This window comes from Acomys minous (genome assembly GCF_964271855.1).
Source record: "Acomys minous genome assembly, chromosome: 15".
In the NCBI taxonomy this organism is placed as follows: domain Eukaryota; kingdom Metazoa; phylum Chordata; class Mammalia; order Rodentia; family Muridae; genus Acomys; species Acomys minous.
The window spans coordinates 92544638-92567943 of record NC_140497.1 but is presented as its reverse complement, the minus strand read 5'-3'; the positions used below and the strand labels follow the sequence as shown (position 1 = coordinate 92567943).

The 23306-nt window shown below is 44.7% G+C and overlaps 1 protein-coding gene across 2 annotated transcripts in view; it reads right to left on the bottom strand.

Annotated features, from left to right (window-relative positions):
• The window catches only part of ARHGAP24 (Rho GTPase activating protein 24), a 386957-nt gene that overhangs the window by 192653 nt on the left and 170998 nt on the right, over positions 1-23306 (bottom strand). For both annotated transcript variants that reach the window (XM_084760079.1, XM_084760078.1), the window contains exon 3: positions 22594-22681. In XM_084760079.1, the coding sequence (XP_084616205.1) occupies positions 22594-22681 (88 nt within the window). The remainder of the gene's footprint in view (positions 1-22593; positions 22682-23306) is intronic.

The window sequence follows — 23306 nt, the reverse complement described above, 5'->3', positions numbered from 1 at the left end:
TTGGGCAGCTCCCGGCATCTGACCATTGAGGACAGTGGCTCACTCTCCACCCTGATAACCAAGCCCTGGCAAATCGTGGCAGGTGGTGTGTCCCCTACAGATGCCTGGAGCCACACGGTCAGCAGGCCAGTGTTCTGGCTCCTGCACAGCAGACCCACTCCAGCCATCGGCTTTTCACTTCCCCTTCAGCTTTGGCAAACAGAACACAGACTCTTGATCACTGCCACATTTTCCATGATCCTTTCACTGGAAGTGGGTTTTTAAGGAGATGACTTTTGTCATTTGGTTCTGGTCTTTAATGTCTCCATCAGATGATAAAAGGAATTGTAGGTTTTTAAAAAAAATTATGCATCCAAATATCACTAGACAGAGAAGCAAATTCTGTTTCTCTCTCAACTACCGGCCAGATTCCCATAGTTTCTCCCCACAGGAAAAGGTAGGCAGATCCAAGCGGGAGGGAGTCCCCCGTCTCTTCCCCCCAGAGCAGTTGATTTGCTGTCCACTGTGTTGCTCATTTTCACCCCACACACATCCATATGCATGGAACCAGCCTGAGCCCAGAGCATCTAGAAAGCACTGTCCTACAACAGCATATGCAATAACCTTAGTAATATTGATTTCAACCATGTGCTTCACTTGGGATGCAGGTCAATAGGGCGTGCAAGGCCCAGAGATTGATACCACAACATGAGCCACAGAATCAGACAGACGACAGACAGACTGTTGGAGGAGGGTCCAACTGTGTTTTCCAATACTAATTTCAATGACTTGAGATCTGGTTACTGCCCTGCCATGGGGATTGTTATCAATGTTGAGCTATCTCCTGTGTAGCCATGTGATGATAAGGAATGTTCCCTAATTATCCTTGATTGGCTACGTAAAGTTGCTGAAGCCTATGACAGGGTAGAGGTAGAGGTAGGTGGAGTTTTATGTGCCCAGGCTTGGGTTCAAGGGAGGAGGGAATGGAAGAGGAAGAGAAGGAGAGGAGGAGAGAGAAAGGAGTCTCGATAAGGCAAGATGGCGCTGAGCACGTGGCTGTAGGAACAGACTGATGGAGCAGAAGCCACCCCGGGAGCCCTCAGGTTGGCAAGTGATTGGCTTTTATGTGTGCTTTAAACATACTAGGGTTAGAGAGCTCAGAATTTACCCAGCATAGTACTTACAGCTTAATAATAAATCATAGTCTCTCTGTGTCAATCACTGGTGAACTAGCTGGTTAAAGAAAACTACTACCTTAATAATTTACTGTATTGGTTAATATAGAAAGAATTCATCTTTCTACACAGACAGACATATAGACATTGCAAGAGTTTTCGTTATTTTGTTTAATTTTTTGAGACAGGATCCCATGTAGCCTGGGCTGGCCTGTCCCATGTAGCCTGGGCTGGCCTCAAACTAATGTTGGAGACTGGCCTTGAGCTCCATATTCTCTTGCTGCCTGACAAGCTTTGGGGTGCTAAGTGTGTGACGTCATATGTGGCGGGATTGAAGGGGATATTCTGGATTTTATCCCCTGCCTTTACTCTGAGTCAGTAAGACCCCAACATAGATTTTTCGCTAGTCCCCACTTTTCTCAAACAAAATCCACGACAGCAGTGACCTTAGTTGCCACACCATCATTGAAGTGAGACCAATATTTGTTTAGTATTTTCCTCTTTTCTTTCTTTCTTTTTTTTCTTGTGCTAAGTGGGACACATACATCTCTCTCTAGTGCTGAAGGGAGAAAAGCCTTCCAGTGTTTTTATGGTTTATGGAGTTGGTCCTTTAAAAAAAAAAAAAAAAGAGCAAATGTAACGTGAAAGCACCTCTGCCACCCTGCCTCTGCCACTGTGCCTCTGCCACCGTGCCTCTGCCACCCTGCCTCTGCCACCCTGCCTCTGCCACCCTGCCTCTGCCACTGTCCCTCTGCCACCCTGCCTCTGCCACCCTGCCTCTGCTACCCTGCCTCTGCCACCCTGCCTCTGCCACCCTGCCTCTGCCACCGTCCCTCTGCCACCCTGCCTCTGCCACCCTGCCTCTGCCACCCTGCCTCTGCCACCGTGCCTCTGCCACCCTGCCTCTGCCACCCTGCCTCTGCCACCCTGCCTCTGCCACCATGCCTCTGCCACCCTGCCTCTGCCACCCTGCCTCTGCCACCCTGCCTCTGCCACCCTGCCTCTGCCACCATGCCTCTGCCACCATGCCTCTGCCACCCTGCCTCTGCCACCCTGCCTCTGCCACCCTGCCTCTGCCACCGTGCCTCTGCCACCATGCCTCTGCCACCCTGCCTCTGCCACCCTGCCTCTGCTACCCTGCCTCTGCCACCCTGCCTCTGCCACTGTCCCTCTGCCACCCTGCCTCTGCCACCCTGCCTCTGCCACCCTGCCTCTGCCACCGTGCCTCTGCCACCGTGCCTCTGCCACCCTGCCTCTGCCACCCTGCCTCTGCCACCCTGCCTCTGCCACCATGCCTCTGCCACCCTGCCTCTGCCACCCTGCCTCTGCCACCCTGCCTCTGCCACCATGCCTCTGGAACAAGCTGATGTATCCTAAAGATTTGCTTTGAAAATAGAAGCAATAGGGAGGATACAAGGGATGGGATAACAATTGAGATGTAATCTGAATAAATTAATTAAATTAAAAAAGAAAAAAAGGAGAAAAAAAGAAAATGGAAGCAAAAATGCACTATATCTTCCAGCATTATGAAGCATCATGAAGCTAAAAGGATTTAAGTATAACGAGCAGAGAGAATGCACAGAGAGGTGGCTGTGACTCGCACTGGTTTACTCTCAGAGCATCTGTGCTCCTGGCAGAGTGTAGGGTGATCAAGAAGCATCCATAAAGTGGAATTATGCATCGAAACACCCTCTGAACTGAGAGTGATGGTATGTGACGCTGTTAGAAGTGTATAAAGATGCGTCTAAGAATGCCCCTCCGTTTGCATGTTCGGAAGATGGGAGAAGCAAAGAACATTTATTTCCTTTTTTGTGAGAGAGGGTCTCACTATATATGTGTCCCTGGATGGCTAGTCTGGAATTTGATATGTAGATCATACTGGCCTCAAACTCATAGAGATGTGCCTGCTCCTGCCTCTGGAATGAATGTGTCATCATGCCCAACAATATTTGGCAATTTATGTAGTGCCCGATATAAGCCAGCACATGGAACAAATCAAGTAAAAGCAATTAAGCAAGTTATTAGTTTTAATATTCAAAATTCCACGCTAGAATGTGGACAAACCGACTAATGATGACTAGAGGTTGGTCTTGTCCAGAGAAAGCTTTCTTGAAAAGAAGATATTTAATTTGGGGTTTGGGTACTAAGAAAAATCCAGGAAACAAAATAAAGTACAAAATAGGTGACAATAAAGATACGCCAGAGCAGTATAATGACTTACATGTCACAAAATATTCTATCTGAAAAGCCTTGGAGCATTGGAGAGTCAAAAGCAAGCCAGTATGGCTGGAAGACCCCGGGAAGGACAGCAGCAGGAGGAGGGGTGGGTTCTGCGGGACTGTGGGGTTTGACGTGAAGATAGGTCTGAATGCTAAGCAAGAAGGGAAGGCATTGAAGCTTTTATGCAGCTAGGGACTTGCTTCAAATTACTTTATGATGATCTTTCTGGAATTTTGGTGAAAAGTGAATTCCAATGGAGTAAGTGAAAAGTTTAAGAGAGAGATAGACTATGGCTTCCTTGAGAATAAAGAGGCAGCAGATGGGCAGAAGGCAGGGTGGAGGCATCAGGCAGGGTGGAGGCATCAGGCAAGGTGGAGGCATTAGGCAGGGAGGGCAGAAGGCAGGGTGGAGGCATCAGGCAGGGAGGGCAGGAAGCAGGGTGGAGGCACCAGGCAGGGAGGGCAGGAGGCAGAGTGCTATCCTTTGGTAGCAAAAACAACACCTACTAGTTGACAGGCTGAATCTTACGTTCTGAATTTTGAAATGCTAAGTTTATTATTCAATTAAAAGCACACTGACCACTCAACAACAACAACAGGAATGGGAAAAAAGTACAAAAAGACTCAAGCTATTCATAACAGAGGATGTTAGCAAGGCAGGAGAAGGGGGAGGCAGGCAAGAGGAGAGCCAGTCCAGATGTCCAAACAGTCCTTTTAGCCCAAAGCTAGATAGGGGAAGAAGCCATGTTAAGAAAATCAGTTAACAGAAATCCAGGTGTGTCACAGTCTCTAATTATGCCTTTTTATCTTGGGGCACTAAACAACATCAAAAGTCAATCCATGGTGCTCCAAGCAGAGACTGGGCATCCACCATGGGCCTAAAGTAGATGGTAAGTAGTCAGAGAGAGTTATCAAAAAATTGAGAATTAGGCTCTTAAAGAGACACGCCTGGTCTTGTGCTACCTGCAGATGACTCTGTCACAGGAGGAGCCCTGCATAAGTACATCCACCCCAACTCCGCTGTGATGAGGCAGCCGTAGGCACTGAATGGAAACTGTAATGGGAAAGCCAGTGAGCCTGGCCTCCCTTTACTCCCTAAGAAGGCTGTCATGGTGTTGAGATTGAGGCTGGATACAGTGTGATAGGTACACCATGGCAGTACACTCAGGAGTGTTTTATAATATATATTTATCATGTATACAAATAAATGTACAAAATAATGTAAACATTTAAAGGAACATCACTTCAAGAACCTCTGCCACCCTTAGGTGATCACGAAGCCTGATGGCAGGGTTACAGGTTAAACTTCCTCTCTCCTTAATAAGGTCACGTCCGGCGAGCGAGCACCGGAGATTTCTCTTCACACAAATAAGGCATTCCCAGTACCTTGGCCCCACGCCAATGATGCACACTCACCCCAAAAAGCCTCAACCCACTCCCCAAAGGTTTAAGTAGCTTTTGTCCCCCTCAACTAAACGAGCTGTCTCTCTGAAGCTCCTCCTGAGAAGGCTGTTTGTCACACACTCACCGCTGACAAGGATTCTGTACTGTGCCCACCTGCTCCAGCTGAGCTTCTCTCTGGCGTAAGTCCAGCTCGGTGCAAGAAAGCCTGGCTACCCCAAGTGGGGGAAGCCGCTGTGGGGTGGCACTGCAGCACGAGCGATTTTTAAATCATTATGCCAAGTAAACAAACACACTCACTGACACCCCCTTTTGTATCATGACACGTATATAAAATCTTCAGAATGAGCAAAATGACTCAGAGAAGAGTCGATGTATAGTTTTCTGTTGCTTGGGGCTTTGGCAAAGTGGAGACCGGCGCTAGTAGGTACAAAGCTTGCCCGTGGAGTGGTGGTGCAAGGATCCTAAACTGGTGGTGCTCACGGTTGTGCGACTGTCTGAAAGCACTAAAAGTCTTTTCATTTCCAACCTTACGCAGGTAAGTTATACTCACAGCACACACCTCAATAATGCTGATGAAACATAAAACCAACCCTTTTCCTGATGTGACTAGGAAAATGGGAAGTTAATTCACGACGAGTTTTAACCTTCTTGAGATTTCCGTAAGATAACACGCTGCTTTGTAAACAAACTTGTCCTTTGTCACAATATATTAATTTTGTCTGGTTCAAGTAGATGTTAAGAAACCCGAGGCACCGCAAGGATATTTTTCAACAACGGAGAGGCGGGTGTGAAGTCGGCTCGGCACCCTGTTGGTGCTCAGCTTGTCGCCTTCTCCTGTATTCTGTGCGACGTTGCAGCTTCTTTTGTTCAGATTCCTGAAGTGATGTTCCTTTAAATGTTTACATTATTTTGCATATTTATTTGTATATATAATAAATACATATTATATAGTTATCAAAAAAGGCCCCTGGGTGTACTGCCATGGGGGAGCTATCATAGTGTACCCTGCCTCAATCTCAGCACCGTGAAGCCTTCTAAGCCTTCTTAGGGAGGAAAGGGAGGCCAGGGTAGTTTCCGTTCAGTGCCTATGGCTGCTGCATCACAGAGAAGTTGAGAACTGTTCAAACACACCATTTCAGGTTGGGGAACAGTTTACAATAACGTAAGATAGTACCACTAATTCTTTCATAAGAGGAGAAAAATTCAATTTTCTTTCTTTCTTTTTTTTTTTTCTTTTAGCTACAGTTCTTTGGCCGAACTGAGTTATTTTTTTTTTTACTTTATTAATTTATTCTTGTTACATCTCAATGGTTATCCCATCCCTTGTATCCTCCCATTCCTCCCTCCCTCCCATTTTCCCCCTATTCCCCTCCCCTATGACTGTTCCCGAGGGGGATTACCTCCCCCTGTATATGTCGAAAAATTCAATTTTCATTTGGTTTAATCTCTTAATTTTTATCTTAAGAAAGCTAATATAAACAATAATGATAATCTGGATCCAAACTCCATGTCATTCGCTCACTGGAAAGTCTTTAAAGCAGAATTTCTCAACCTGTGGGTCTCAACCCCTTTGGAGTTGAATGAGCCTTTCACAGGGGTCACCTTCAACTATTGGGAAACATGGATGTTTACATTATAATTCATAGAAGTAGCAAAATTACAGTTATGAAGTAGCAATGAAAATACTTTCATGGTTAGGGGGGTCATCACAACACGAGGAACTCTATTAAAGGAACTCTATTAGGACGGCTGAGAGCCACTGCATTAAAGCTTTTAAACCCGACTAACTTCATTATGAGGAAAAAAACAAAACAAAACAAAAACCAAAACCATGCTAGCAGTGGTGAAGATTAAACCATTCAGATAAATAGCCTAATTCTGTATTCATCACAGAGCACACATAAAATAAGAGCTGGCCCTCAGACACTGTCGTCACTATACTCCCAAAACAGGTGGCGTCAGATGGCTGCAGTCTTCTTCCACCAGCAGCAAAATTAAAAGAATATAAGGAAACAGTGCGGGAGATGGCTCAGTTAGGAGTCTGGGGATGCATACGCCCTCCACGAGAGGTTTCCTAATACAGCTATTCCTCTTCTGTAAATTAAACAAAATTAACGTCTGCACAAACAAGGAGATCGGTGTACTCATTTCCACTTTCACAGACCTTCTAAATTTTTGGTTTTAAATTCAGATTTAAGCTGCCTTTGTCAAAAGCTCCCCATGGCCAGAGCACAGAATAGAAACAATAGTAGCTGATCGTTCAAGCACTCATGAGCACCGTCTTTTCATGAAGTTAAATCTACAATCTGGTTAATATAAAAGAAGCAGTAACTTCTTGGTTATCCGAGGTTGTTAAAACACATATAACACAGTATATACTTTGCATGAACACACAAAACTTGTTGGCCCTGGACACCTGTCCCAGGTTGCAGAGGTCTTCACAGCAGAACACATTTGTCCTTTGACTCCTTTTAGCCACATCTAAAACTACGGACGTTTATCCACGCTGAGGACTGTGACTTCTACAGTCTGTGTTGTGTGTTTGTGGTCTAGATAATATGTGTGACAGTCGTCAAAAATGCCAGGAGGCTATTATATTGATATGGTTTTTTTTTTTTAATTAAACAACGAGCATCAAATTTGGAACCTATTTCAAGCAAATCACCCTTTCAAAAGTATGGACAGTAAGGCTCTTATCACAAAAGACGTGTTTAAATCTTGATGAGATGTACAGAAAACATTTCTCTACAGTCCTATTTAATTTAGTTATTTGTAGTTAATGATAATTTTTTTAATCAGGTGACTCTTAAAAAGGTATTCATCAATACCTACTTGGGAAGGACTCCTAGAGACTTGTTTTGCTCCAAGGATATCCCTGTTCCTTGCTGCAGTGAGCACTATCTTTCTGGAGTGTCAGCCCAGCTTGACACACAGGTCATCCACACAGTCCTTGGTCTCTTACGTAACAGAAGCCAAGCTGTGAGTGTGAGCCATCCTTCTTGCTTTCATCGCGAGCCCTCTCCACCAACCCTCACAGTATAAAACTTCTTAGCACTGTTGGCAGATACCAAGAATCTAACCTCTTCCACGTTCTTAAATAAAGGAGCCTGGGGATGAGGGAGAATTTATGAGTGCTACGGCAATCGGAGCACATAGAAGATCTACAGAATTGCTGTACCATCATCTTCCTGCAGCTCTACATAATTTCCCATGATGGGTAGTGGTGATATTTTCAGCTATGAGTAACATCCTGAGCCATACTGTACCTGGCTCCTGGCTTATAACCGAGTCACTAGACAGAGCGCACAGCCAGACTGCTGCCCGCAGCTCCCATGTGTAATCGGCTCCTCAGGAGGCGTCTCGTCAGCAGCACCTATGATGCCCTTGAGGCTCTGTGCCCTAGATAAGGAGCCATGGCCTTGCCAGTTGCCACGAAGTACAGAAGGAGCCATGCATTTAACAGGAGTCAGCAAGTAAGTGCGCTGGGGCCAACAGGTAGACAACGCACTAAGCAGGGCAGAGAGGCTTAGTATGGATGCCAGCTCTTCCTGGCTGTGGAGAGGAGTTGTATGTGGCTCAGGGACAGACTTTCATCACTTAAGGAAGGAAGTAAACGGAGCCTGCCAGAAGAAATGCATTTTAAACACCAGAATATAAACCATTTCATATCCTTCCCGTTGAGCGCTTTCACAGAAATTGATTCTTCACGCATGTGCAGGGGAAACTGATGGGGAAGATGTTAGTGACGCTAATCGCTGGATTTCAGTGCATTAGAAAGAACTGGGAATGCTTGCCTGGTGGGTAAGTTGAGGAGAAGGCAGATGCAGAGGTGGACGGAGCCTCCCAGGACTCATTCATGGAGATCTCCACTCTCATTTGGGCGACAGCAGAGTGCAGACAGTCACGCAGCAACTGATCTAACAACGCTGCCTTGCCTAGGAAGAGCCCTGCCATTCCTATCTGCTTATCCTCATAGATACCCCCCCCAAAAGGGCTTTATCACACTTCACCAAATATTTTGGGGAGACTACTTCTACGAGATACTCATTCAGATAATAGTTCTTTAAGGACAAGAACTTGGCTTACCGAGTCTGTCTCACAGTGGATTCATTTTCTGTTCTTCTGAGACAAGCCCTCACTGTGTTCCCCAGCCTCTTGCAGTCTCCTTGCCTTGGCTTTCTAATGACAGGCATGCAGCACCATGCCCAGTTCTGTGTACACCTGATTCTAACTGGATAATTAGTGCATTAACTCAAACCTTGGGTCTGAATCACATTACCAAGTTACCACGGTACCTGGGTATTCTGGTTATCTGTCGGTCATTTACCACACCCACAGTTTATTCTGTGTTCTCCTCCCTCTGTCCATCTCTTTCTTCCCTTTGTCTAATAAGCATGTATTCAATAACATGCCATTAGGTAGTTCGCCATACTAGAAACATAATGATGAGCAAACCTTCTTCCTACTTCTCCTGGGTTTTAGCATTCCTGTTGGAAAGGCAAAATACAAAAGGTATAGGTCTTCAAAGTGGATTGATATACCCTGGAAGGCTTGGTGAGGTTACGTCATCCCTAAAGAAAAGTAGATGAGGCCTGGGAAGATGGCTGGGAAGATGGCTCGGGAGATTAAGAACACCCACTGCTCTTACAGAGGACTGGGGTTTGGTTTGTAGATCATATATTGACTAGCTTATAACCACATGTGGCTTCGGTCTCAGGGGATCCAATGCCCTTTTCTGGCCTCCATAGGCACTCTCATGTACATTCCCAGACAAAGACACAGACACAAACATGCACGCAGACACACACAGACACATGCAAAGACACAGACACAAACATGTATGCAGACACACACAGACACAAACATGCACGCAGACACACACAGACACAGGCAAAGACACAGACACAAACATGAACACAGACACACAGACACAGAAATAGACACACACACAGACACAGGCAAAGACACAGAGACAAACATGTACACAGACACAGACATAGACACACACACAGACACAGGCAAAGACACAGACACAAACATGTACACAGACACAGACACAGACATAGACACACATATATAGACACAAATACACATTCACCTACACAAATAATAAAACAAAGAAGAAGTGCAGTTCATGTTGCGTCACAGAGATGAGCTCAAGCTGGCCTCCTCTGAGACTGGGAAGAGGCCAGGCTAGAGCAGGGACAGGGCACGTGCAATGCTCCACACACGCACGGAGAGAGGATGTCTGAGAAATGGAGCACCTGCTGCGGCTATAGATGCGAGAGCCGAGGAGAAGAGTGAAATTTACCACAGGTGGTTTACATAGGGCCTTTCAAATCTGACTTTTAAAAAGTGACATTTATTCAAATGAATGCTTTTTCCTTGTGTATGTCTGTGAAACACGTGTACAGCTTGTGCTCATGGAGACCAGAAGAGAGCACTGGGCCCCCTGGAGCTGGAATTACAGATGGTTGTGAGCCAGGACGTCGGTGCTGGAAATCTAATCTGGGTCCTCTGCAAGAGCAGCAAGTGTTCTTAACTGCCAGGCCATGTCTCCACCTTCTGGTTTGTTTGTTTGTTTGTTTTAAATAGAAGGGGAGGATCATATCTGAATATAAAATGTCACCTTACATATGCAAGCTCTCTCTGTTTTTCATACAATCCTAAAATAGTCTAAACGTAAAGGCTTATAAGCATCCTGCTCTGCTGAGCGCTCTGTGCATATCTGTACTTCCAGATCTAGGGATGCTAAGGCACGGCATCTTAACTCAAGGCCAGACTTCCTAGGGATGCCTCATCTAAACAACGGTCAATGCGGTCATAGGTGATAGGATAAACAGAGCAGGGGGGAGAAAACTTCAGTTCTTCAGGACGAAAAGGAGCAGACACTGGAATAAAGGGCCCTCTCTCACACACAATAAAGATGAGAAAGAAGCTACATACGTTGATGAAGACTCATGGGACTAATATGCGAAGATCACACCAGCCTCATTTGAGTGATGCTGGTACTCACAACGCTTGCGGGCATTCACACGCACTCTCTAACGTCATAACTCCATGTTGCCATTTTCACTGATTATCGCGTAAATGCACAGAGAAAGAAGTCAACGGAAGAGGCATACATGAACAGTTACCAGCTGTGCCAAGCAGCGGAGATGGCTCTCACGAGACAGATCTTGGAACCAAAACAGTAATTGCACCCAGAAGCATTCACTTGCACCAATGTTAATACGAAAGAGTCTTCCTAGGGAGCTGAAGTGGACTGGAGCGCTGGCGTGAATTCTATAAGAGCGGGGAGAAAGCCTGCTGCAAAGAGTACTGAGTTGACAGATACGGAGAGGACAGTCAGGAGATGATGACTCAGCACTTAGTCAGAGGTATTACCTAATGTGCATGGCTTTGAAATTAAACATGTGTGAGATTAATTTGCTTTTCGATAAAATTTCTTATGAGAATAATGTAGCAAAGAAGGGAAAGCTATATAAAAATAAACAAGACACCAGCAGAACACAGTTCCTGGAAAGATAGGAGAGAGTGGATTTCAAGGACAGAAAGAGGCGTGGCCACGGGAGGGACCTGGCAGCTTCTCAGTTGGAGCAGAGGAAGTTGCAGGAAGTTGAAGGAATCTGCATAAAATCTAGTGGTCTGTGTGATTGTGTGGGGGTTCGAAAAACAGAACACACGCAATAAATAAACTATTGAAGTAATAATTGATTTGCCTCCATGAAATGAGGTATTTATCTTTCAATCAGAAAGCCCATTATGATAAGTCACAGCCAGGAGATCAGCATCAAACAGCCTGAAGCACGGCTTAGGCTTAGTCATTATCTCCCCGAGTCCTGTAAGCAAGCAAGTGACACATGGGGAATAATGATTCCCGGGAAGACAATGCGGTTGGCGCCTAAGAAATGAGACCCCCCACCATGTCGTGCCCTGCACTAATTGTCTTCCAGAAGCTTTAATTGCTTGCCTTGACACTCTGCTCTTCAAAGTCTCGGGGACATGTTGCTAAGTCACAGCAGAAGGCTTGGGCCGCTGGGTGAGATGGAGGGAAAGCTACCCAGAGTTTGCTCATCCCTGACTAAACAGGGCGTAGTGGTAGTGTTTAATGCACTGAGTGTCACCTGAAAAAGGAATTTGTTCCCAAACAAAATCAGCCTTACTTCAGCAGGAGGAAGAGACCAAAACAGATAGAAAACTATAGCTAGTTGTCCGGTCTATTTCTTGTAGGGAGAATGTTAAAAATAAAACAAAAATCTATGAATGAAAGTTGAAAAAATAAACCTGAAGTAGGTGGGGTTTTTTTGTTTTGTTTTTGTTTTTCAGGAAAGAACAAGGTTTTACCTGCATGCCTGCTTCCATGGCCCATCCTTAGTGGCCATGGCCTCCATCTACAGTCTGGCAAATTCTAAACCCCATGGGGACACACACATCTCAAGGTCTGGATTGAGTAGATGTAGAGCCTGTAGACGAGAATCCAGGCCTCACCTTCCCTTTTGTTATAGACTGAATATTCTGGTATGGACTGACTGAGGTGTGTTTCTTGCAAATAAACACTGAAGTACTTCAGAATTTAAGAATTCTGGAGGCCAGCCTTGTCTACAAAGTGAGTCCAGGACAGCCAAAACTACACAGAGAAGTCCTGTCTCATAAAAAGCAATAACAATAATGAATAATAATAAATAATAAATAATTTTAGCTTCCTAAACTTGAAAATAGGGTCTTTCAGTGGTCATTAAGTTGAACATGTCAGTGTGGGTTGATGTCAATAAAATAGAGTCAGTACTCTTGGTGGCTGCCAGTCATCTTATCTACGGTTAAGGGATGTCACAAGGAAGGACCGCACATTGTTAGATGCATAAGACCTCTCAGAGCTCCAGTGCACATGCTCTTGGCCTTTCTAGGACTGATGTCACGGGGCTTTGCAGATGCATGACCCAGCGATTCCCTGGCCTCCTTGCAGCTCATTCTCCCATACTCCTCAGCACCCATTTGCCACACACTCACTTCTTCTCAAATATTTATTTCCTTACTAGTGTGTTTTCTCTAAGTTACTGGCTGCTGCTCTCTCTGACAGCCACCAGCTCACTCAAGCATGATTTTGTTCCAGCTAGGCTCCTTCACGATGCCCACCCACAGGAGAAAAACCTACCCCACGAACTCCAGTCACAGTAACAGCCCTGATAGTTGTTTGGGTCTTTTACCCTCTGTCTTCTCAGCTTCATTCAATTACAAGGTCTTTTTTGGTTATTGGATGAAAAGGGCAGGTAAGCACAACCAGCCTGAGCCTGCATAATGAAAACCGTGCCATAAAGAACAACAAGCAGGGAAAATACAATTATTCTGGCAAATAACTCATTAACAAATAGCTTCTGTCACCAAGGTAATAAAAGGCACGGTTGGCTTCTCTATTAGAGGTGGCCTGCGTGATGAGGCCGTGGGGACTGGATTTTAAAGGGAAGAGTACAGTGTGGAAAGTTAATGAGTTTCTTGAACCTCCGGTCTCCTGAGGCAGTGGGAAGCAGCTACGAGCCGGCACAATAACTCAGACCTGAAAGGTTCTAATTTTGACTAGACCGGTACAGTCCCTCCACCGGATAAAACCAAGGTCACATTTGCTCATTAAACCAGCAGACATACACTGACTGTGTACTGTGTGTTGGCACTATACTAAATGTTAGGGGATAGGAGGCATCATCTCCCTTCTCAATAACTTCCAAGAAGAGAAGAGAAAAGTTTTAAAAATTCAGCATATGTCGATTCAGGGGACAGAAGAAGTTATAGTTCATATTGTTTGTGACTTTTCAACATTTTATCTTAATTCCTTCTCGCCACCTTCATTTTTCACATCTCCTAGCTATCTGGCCTCAGTGGGATCTAGAGAGTAAGCCTGTCTGCGTTCTCCTGGTGGGCAAAATCTGCAGCACGAGGCTCGTGGGCTCAGGTGGGTATGGAGTCTGCTGTTAGCATGGGAGATATTAGCATGCCGTGCTGATTGTCAGCAAGGGAAAAAGACATTGGCTACATCACCACTGATGTTAAGGTCCGGCATATGTCAACACGAGACCCAATGTGTTCCTATAGGAACATGTCATCTCAGCAGAGATCAAATGGGAATGTGACATGTCCCATGGTGGTGCTGAAGGAATCTCAGTGGTGGGAAGGGTGGCCAGGGAAAGGCTGAGCACTGGTAGGGCATGGAACAAACATTGTAGAAGAGACATTTGGTCATTTTACCTGATTTGTCCTCTAAAGGTACATTTTTATGAGAGATACCAATCTTGCAGGGCTTGGTATCTCTCATAAAAATGTACCTTTAGAATATATTTCAGGTTTACTTAACTGTGTGGATGTTTCCAGATCCAAACATGCATGAATCCCTGCCTGAACTCAAGTGGACTGATAAAGTATGGGAAACAGTGTATTTCTAATCACGTGCAGTCAACTCTTCGTGGTAGTCCTCATTTTAAGTCACACAGATTTTAGTGCTGGTCAGGAGGTACATCTGGTTCTGGAGGAGCTGGAGCAGGGCTCAGACAGACTCTGGCCACTGGTATCTTCAGGTTAGCCATGGTATTTGAATATGTCATTCAGAGATGGCTCTTTTAAATAAAAGTGTTGCCAGTCACTTACCCAACCATGACTCCGACGAGGCAATGCTGTGCCCGAGACAGGCTGTCTCCAAGGTCTAATTCTAGCTCTGGTGGCACCGACAAAGACCACTGATTTCTATAAGTGTCTTTGATGTGCTTTTTATAGCTTAAAAAAAAAAACTGGCGCAAGGATCAGAAAGCTGTGTCCCATGGGCCAACTCTGGTCTGCTGTCTATATTTTACATGTTCGAGTGGCTAGAGAAAGAATCAAAAGAGAAATAATAGTTCTTTTCAAATTATGTCATTTATTCATTTTTTTTTTTTTTTTTGGTTTGGTTCGTTTAAGATTATGTCTCACGTTGTAGCCAAGGCTGGCCCAGAATACTACTTAGCATCGTCAGGTTGGCCTCAAACTAACAGCAATCCTTTTGCCTCAGTTCTCTCTGGTCTCCATTCCCCCGCCCCCCCCTTGACTATGTGTGTGTGTGTGTGTGTGTGTGTGTGTGTGTGTGTGTGTGTCTATGTATGTATGTCTATGTATGTTCATATAGGAAGGGGTTGCATATGAACATGTATACACACTCATATGGAAAAAAGAGATCCACCTTAGATATGATTTCTCAGGAGAGCTGTCTCCCTAATTTTTTGAGGCACTATCTCTTACAGCTGTGAACTTGCCAAGTGGGCCAGGCTGAGCAGCCAGTGGGCCCAGGGAATCCTTGTCTTCCCAGAACTGGGACTACTGGTATACCACCACGTTCTGCTTTGTATGTGGGTGCCAGGAATCAGACTCCAGTCTTAATGCTCACCAAGCAAACACTTTACCAACAAAGATTAGTCTCAACCTTCTATCTTTGTTTTTATTTAAGACAAGGTCTCACCGTAGCCCAGCTGGGTCTGGACTTCATTATGTATCACGAAGCCAACTCAAAGTTAAGGCAATCCTTCTACCTCAGCTTTCTCAGTCTGGGGTGGAATTACAGATTCTGCCATATAAAATTACCTGAGTTTATTTTAAGAGTGGATGAACAAAGTTGCACTGGGAGCTGGCCAGCCACCCTCACTTGCTTGTGTCTATAGCAGAGTTGGGGTTAGAGACCCTATGGTATGAAAAATCCTGTGATCTTAACTCTCTGGTTCTTTCCAGAAGATGTTCACGGATCCCTAATCTAGCACACAGTGATGGGGATTAGACAAGCATATCCACAGTGTAAAAACTTCCTCCCCATAGACACACCTCCTGAGTGGCCATAGGTTCATAAAAGCTTTAAATGCCTGGTGGTTCCAATGACACAAGCATGGACGCCAACGCATGAGAAAACATCTAAAACATTCTCTTTGTGCCATGCACTTAGGCCCTTTCAAAGCCACACTTACAAAGTATTTTATGTAGGAACAGAGCTGGGAAGCAAAACAAAATCCCCCAAACTTGTTCTAAAGAAAAGAATGCAGAGTAGGGGCCATGCAGACTGAAACAATGTATTGAATTCATGTTCCGAGAATTTGGAGCATACAGCTTCCATAGCTAAGCAACTCCCACTACTGGCTCTCTAGATGGTCTGCACACCCCAGGAGGCTGCCCTGCCGCCTACGGACCTCCTCTGGAGACAGAGGTGGTCACTGCTGCTATTGAGTGACAAATACAACTGCGTGGATGTGCGTGGATGTTACCATCGTTCTGAGATGAAAGGGGGCATTTAAGACACAACCACTATTGCGTACATAGACACCTTAGCAATATATTTAAGTAAGGATCAAGACAATGACCGAGTCTTACATTAGACCACTAACTGAAAGCTCCTGTCGTCCTGGAGACGTTACTCAGTGGTTTAGAACACATACTGCTCTTGTTGAAGACCCAAATTCCATTCCCAGCATTTATGTCTGACAGGTCACAGCTGCTTATATCTCAAGCTGCAGAGGAGCCAGTGCCCTCTCTGCTCTCTTCAGGCACTGAACTCTTGCACACAGTCACACGTAGGCCCACACAACTAAAAAGAAAACTAAATTATCTTCAAAAGCTCTCCTCACATTTACATATAGAATACATGCCAAATGGTGATGTGACTTACTTCTTAAGTTCTTTGTTATCTTTAGTTGTGTATATGTGTGTATCTGTGTGTGGGCATACATAGGGGCACCCGTAGAAGCCAGAGGTACTAGATTCCCCTGGAGTGTGAGTTACTTCCAATTGTGAGACACCCAAAATGGGTGCTGGGAATCAAACCTGAATCCTCTGGAAGAAGAACCCTACCTCTTCATCACTGAGCCATCTCTCCAGCCTGCGAATTACATATTTAAATGACAGTAATTTAATATATCAAATGATATCATTTGTACAGCCCAGGAATCAAACACAGACATGACTGGTAAACTTTTATTGCCAATATTACATAATTACCTTCCCGAACTAAAAAACTAGCCAAGTATTTCCTTTCCCAGAGACACCCATGAACATCTGTCAGAACTATTTACTCTTCAGCTGGCTTGTAACATAACACAGCTGTACCGGCCATCTGAGCAGACACAAACTTTGGTAAATAAAAACTTTTATAGACTCCAGACCCATGAAATGCTCCACTCAGAAAAACATTCTCTTGTGAATGTGTGACATAGATCTGAGGAGGTTCATGCTGTGGGACAAGCAGAACAATCACACTGGGGAGCTAAAGTCTGACCGACATCACCACTTACGAGCCAGGAAGAGGCAACAGCGGAAAGTCTACCACGCTATGTGAGCGTGTCACAGGATGAGACAGGAAAAAGGGAAATAAACATCTAAACACAGAAACAGGAACTGAAGACAAAGATCGTGATTAACAGAGTCTTTGGCCCTGGGTTTAAACCACTGCACTTCACCTACGTCCACGGTGGGAGGGGATGTTTACAGAGTCAAAAGTGCACAGTTCTATACAGTTTCGGTTAAAAGACATGATCTGTAGTGTATTTATTATATTTTCTGGATATTTATGTCTTATGCTTAGCTCCTATGAAATCCTAGAAATCATTTAGGTGGTAAACATTGTTATCAAAATTGGTGAGGGTGTTGGAAATAATTAGCACAGTTGTGGTGAAAGGTGAAGTGGTGATTTGTCCTCTTCTTGAAGGATTTTACCTGAACATCACCTTCGGTGGGTCACACTGGCCCTTCTGTTTCTGGGACTGCTTTCTTTATTCCTCGTCCTACTTTCTTCTGTATGTACCTCTTCTTTTCTCTCTTTGGACAATGTAAGACAACCTCTGGGAACTAGCCCAGACGAGGCAGTGAGAGTGTGGTACGCTGGCCTTCGAGATCCATAATGGCTCTCTGCTTGTGTGGAGGACTAATTCCCAGCATTGTCACATGTCACACATGTTTCTTGGTTACCTGATGTACACAGGGGTGTGTAAAGACCTGAAAACAGATCCCCCAGTGTTATTCTCTAAGGAACGGACTTCAGGGTCTGACAGTGGTCTTAGGAAGGACATTTCCTTCGTGACAGTTATTCCTAACAGGTAACTTATGGCAGTGTGTTTTTACTCTACATTGTCACGACACTACACTGGAAAGAAAAGCCAGATCCTGTGTCTGAGCAGTGCCAAGGGGCATTCCATCTTCAGAGCTCTGTATCTTAGATACAACCTCAGTTCCAACAGAAGGCAGGTGGCTCTGCCTGCCCCAGTCGGCCACTGTCTTTCTCTCACAGATGAGCCATCTCCAGAGAGCACTCCCGGTAAGCATCCTAATATTACTCTCCGCCAGGATGTCTCCCAGAAACTTGCTTTTAAAGTTATAGGTCGAAATATATTAAAATACCTTCCACGTCATTCTGGAGTTGCCTGGAGGGCCTCAGGCTTGAAGAGAAATGTGCTATTAAACCCCTAGATTCTAAGATGAAAAGACCAGTGGTATTGTACAGAGCCACATCCCCTTCTGCTTAGGAACAGAATTAAGTTAGAGATGGAGTCCTGCCCTTGGCTGACCAGCTGTGTGGCACTGCATCGCTTCCAGCTTAAGGGTGGAAGGCAAATGGGAGGTGGAGCCGGACCGTAGTTGTTACAAGGCAGGACTAGGAAAATGGACGTGCTTCCCTCCCACAGAGAGAGGCTTAATGATAGGCAGGAACCATTGAGGGATATGCAAAACTGCTTGCTCCCTAAAGAAAGTCAGGCCGGCTGGGATGGAGAGATGGCTCAGTGGCTAAGCACACCTGACCCACATTCAGCTCCCAGCACCCACCGGGGCAGCCTACAACCATTCTTAATTTTAGTTCCAAGAGATCTAGCATGTTCTGGGATCCATGGGCACCAGGAATACGTATGTCACACATACATATATGTAGACGAAGCACTCATCACATAAAATAAACATTAGTCTTTTTTTTTTTTTAATGGAGGCACAAGAGCACAGCCTATACATTTTGAAACCTTCTCCGTCCTCCCAACTTGAGGCCTCCTGATGAAATACAAAGCTGTCAAGCCTCTGGCTTGGCTGGGTGCCTCAGCTGATGACCCAGTGAGAAAAGCACACGATGAGGGCAGCAGAGGAACAGCCTGTGCGACCCTCCCTTTTCAGGCCTGGGAAGATGAGTGCGCTGGCTGCAAACACTCAGAAAGAAAGCATCTGGGCATAAGTCTCCTTGTGTTCCACCCAAAAGGACCGTGTCCACAGAGGGAGCAGCCTGCCCTATGAAATGCATTGCCAATCCCAGAGACATGGAACAGTGCCCCGCCCCCGCCCCGCCCCGCCCCCATCCCCTCCCCTGACCCCGCTCCGCCCCGAATCTGCATCATAAAACTATGACCATTTGGAGAGGAACACAAGGGCCAGGCCAGGGGAGGTGTTGCATTCCAGTGACCTACACCCAGGATCCTACACCCAGAGCCTAAGGCAGGGAAGTAGGAGGAAGAATCATGTCGGGTTTTAGCCCGCTTTTACCCCCAGAGTCACAGAACCGGAAGGGAGGAGCGCATAGAGCGCAATGGTTCAATGTTCTAGAGCAGGAGCATGGTCTCCATTAACATCACAGATCCGCACAGCTGGGTACCTGTTGGGCTGAGGACAAAGAGCAGCAAGAGCAGGGAAGGTGGGATTCCTTCCTCAACTGGGTGCAGAGCCTCCTCTTTTTCTTTGTCCATTATTAGCTCCGAGTCTCTTTTGCCCTTTACTCTCCTAAGAGGTTACTATGAAAATAATCAATGCACCACGACTCGGTTCACGGTTCTGTTAATTTTGTCAACAAACCAGGAAAACTTAACCCAAGCACATCGTAAGAGGCAGAGACCAGCCTCCCTTTATTTCTTCAAGGACTTTACATTAAACATTTGCTAGCATTCCTTTCTCAATCACATTTCCCCAGAGCTTAGCACTTGGCCATAAATGCTTGCTCCCATCTAACGCTTGGCACATCTGGCTATATATTCTTCAAATTTGCCAATTTGGCTGACATTTTCTTGAAGAAACAGGTAGAGAAATTGGAAAAATTGAAGTGAGAGGTTATAAATCATGGCACTGTTGAAAAAGATAATTCACTTCAGGGGTAATAAATCTATAAAAATCCACACTGATTTATAGTAGATTGTTTTCACAGGTTTTTGAAAGCCTAAAATATGCATAGATATATTATATGCAAATGAATAAAAATTAGTAGTATACAAAGATGCAAGCTTCCCAATTCTGTTGAAGTTTGTTGGTATTTCCTAATACTTTTCAGTTTTAGATATTTCAAACCAATGCAAACAAAATTCCCTACATAGGGACATATGGCACATGAAGATAAACCGCTTTCATACACAAATGTGCATGCATATAGTGTTAGACTAACTAGCAAGGAGTTGGGGGCTCTCACTAGCTTTACTGGAAATTGTCATGAGTCAATTGAACAAAAGGACATAAGCGTCTCATATTCAATCACACACTTTAGTTAGACTTCGGCATTTTGTCCATAAAGACAGGTGTGCTGGGTCTGTATACATTATGTGTAGTGTGTGGGGTGGTTTTCTCAAAGTGTCAAACTGGGAATGCTACAGAGAGCACGGATGTGGAATACAGATTTGCCACATATATGCATATCATATATACATGTACTATATACACACATATATGCATAAACAAGCATGTATATGTATGTATGTACCCACACAAAGGACCAGCCATACATCTGCAATCTCTCCTTCCATTTCTGATTAATGAAAATACTCCAGTGTAACCCCTCAAATTTTCATGTGAAAAAGTTGTGCGATTGGAAAACATTACGTTGTCATTCCCATTTGAAAAGATAAATCAAGTACCAAGCTTGTAAATAATCCTGATTTTGCAAAAATTCAGTGTTAACTCTGCGCAATAGCTTTCCATATTCTTATATGGAGAACAAAGGTACTTGCCTAGAAATGTCATTCTTTCCCAAGGCTGCAGCAATAAAGCCCCAGTTACTGAGGTTAGTGACAAAGACACTTGATTCTCTGTGTCATATGTATGTTTCCAGCTTTTTCTTTCTTCCTTCCTTCCTTCCTTCCTTTCTTTTCTTTTTTTTTCTTTTTGCAAAGCACAACTGGCACAATTCTCTTCTTACTCTATAGCCACTCAGAATTATAAATCTCAACTCACAGGGTACTGTGTACCACACCAGTGCTTAGACAGCGCCCTGCCTTGGTGGAGCTGTGAGCATACGGGAAGTCGTGCCATGAGCATAGCTGTGCAGCTTGAATTTCCTGGACACTTTTTACAAAAGACAACTTCAGGCATCTCCCTACGTAGCCTTAGATGTGGTGTAGACCAGGTCCTGTGGGATATGCACTGTCTGTAAAACATGTGCCCAGCCACAACATATGTCTTAGACTCCAAGACATGGCACTCTCTAACCCAGGCTCAAGAACACCCATCTGACGTCAGCGCCTTCTCTGAACGCTGCGGTCTTTGGGCAGCCAGCAGACTGCCTGGCATTATTACTGGAGATAAAAGGCCAAAGCCATCCATTTAATACCATGCTGGCTTAAAAGCCAACAGGCCCTGATGTGAGAGAATAAATAGGGAAAGAAATTTCCTCTACTGGTACTTCAAAGCCTCAGAAACATCTGGAATCTGGCTCCATAAGGGGGCACTCCTCTAAGAAGTAAGCATAAAAGGGCTTTAATAGGGCCAACAAGAATCAGGCTTCTTACAACGCGTTCTCGCTGGGGGGAAACAAATAATACAACACGTCTGACTAACCTTTCTGCGCTCCGGCTGCATTAATTAACATTTAGTCATGGATTCCATCCTGAGAGCGGTGAACTCAGTGCTACAGCTGTTCTCACTGAGGGGGAAATGCTCTCACATTTTAGATTCCCACACCCTATAAATCTGGGGAAATATGTTTGATTGACTGCCTTCGTGTAAGCATTATTGATACAAATGACAAACCATACACACAAATCAACCGGCGCCCACCTACACTGCACTGAAACCACCACATCAACTGGACTGTCCAACTCTACAAGAACCGCACTCTTAACCCCTTTCTGCTTTTATCAAGGAGTGAGGAGACACCGACAAACTGATCAAAGAGGAGGAGTGTGGCTGTGGAGGAGCAGTTCCGGGCTATCCTAAGATTTAAGGATGGATTAAATGCACTAAAATGGATGGGAGCTGAGAACTAGGAAAGACGAACAAAGCAAAATGAACAGATGTTGCAGACATCGAGGCACACTGATGCCCTGGTAGACGCATCCCCAGTTCCACAGGCCAAACATGTGCAAGCAGTTATTTAAAGGCCCAGGACTATAATAATGCTTGCTTGATTAGTGAGAGGTTTTTTTGTTTGTTTGTTTTAATAGAAAAGGCTTATTAAAAAAAAACAGTTCTTGCAAGTGAATTTATCAGATAATCCTTTTTGACAGGTAACTGTGTGTCAAGTTTCCATCACAAGATACCTGCAAAATTAAATTCATTTCATAAGACTTTTATGATACCGCTTCATCAATTCTGGTCAAATCAAGGGTCTCATGGTGACTGAATTGTGTGGCCAAGAGTGTGTGCGTGTGCATGTGCGTGTGCATGCGTGCGTGCGTGCGTGTGTGTGTGTGTGTGTGTGCACAAACATCCATTTGTATCAGGGTACAAATGAGGTGTCATCGTCTGTGTAAATGATAGCCGAAGTTAATGCTCGGCCAGAACTGAAGGAGACAAAACGTGCCCAAGTGTTTTCACTCTTCCCAACACAGAACAACGATACTTTAGTCAAAAGAGAAAACTTATCTTACCTGGAACTACTTCAAAAAGGAATTTCCCCGGGTTCTCTTCATTGCACGGATGCTCAATGACTTTATTTCCAGGCAGAAGAATAGTACCCTGTAAACACAAACGCCCCAAATGTCAACATAGCAGCAAGCACCACAGAGCAGTATCCCTGAGCACCTATGCTGTGTCTGCAGCGCAGTAAGCGGCCACGTGCATCAAACGACCCTCTTGTCTACGGCAATCAAATTCCATAGGACATAATTATATTCAATTACACTTAGTACATATTTTTTTTAGTACTTCATGTTCATAGTAAACATTAACTTTGGGTTCATTTTAACTATCAATTTATAGAGTGGATGTTCAGCCAATTTGCTGATCACTCTATCAACACTATCATATTTGATCCTTGGAATAATCTAAAGCGCAGTGTGTATTATTTCCTCCCATTTTATGGTTGTAAAAAAAATCAAGGTGAAAGCATTTTTTTAAACTTAGTTTAAATTAGCCTTCTCTTTTGCTATAGTTGGTTATGGGCCCCCTAGATTGGGAATTTAATACCAATATTGGGAGTTAGGTCACTGAGAGGCATCGAAGTCACGAGAATTCTTCAGAATGTAATTTTACTGGTGGCCACTCTGACAGCGAGTGAGGTTGAAATTTTACCTCTTGTTGCCCTTCCTTTTGGGCAACACCCGGAGAAGATGCTGGCACCCTGAAGTCAGGCTTTCCAGGC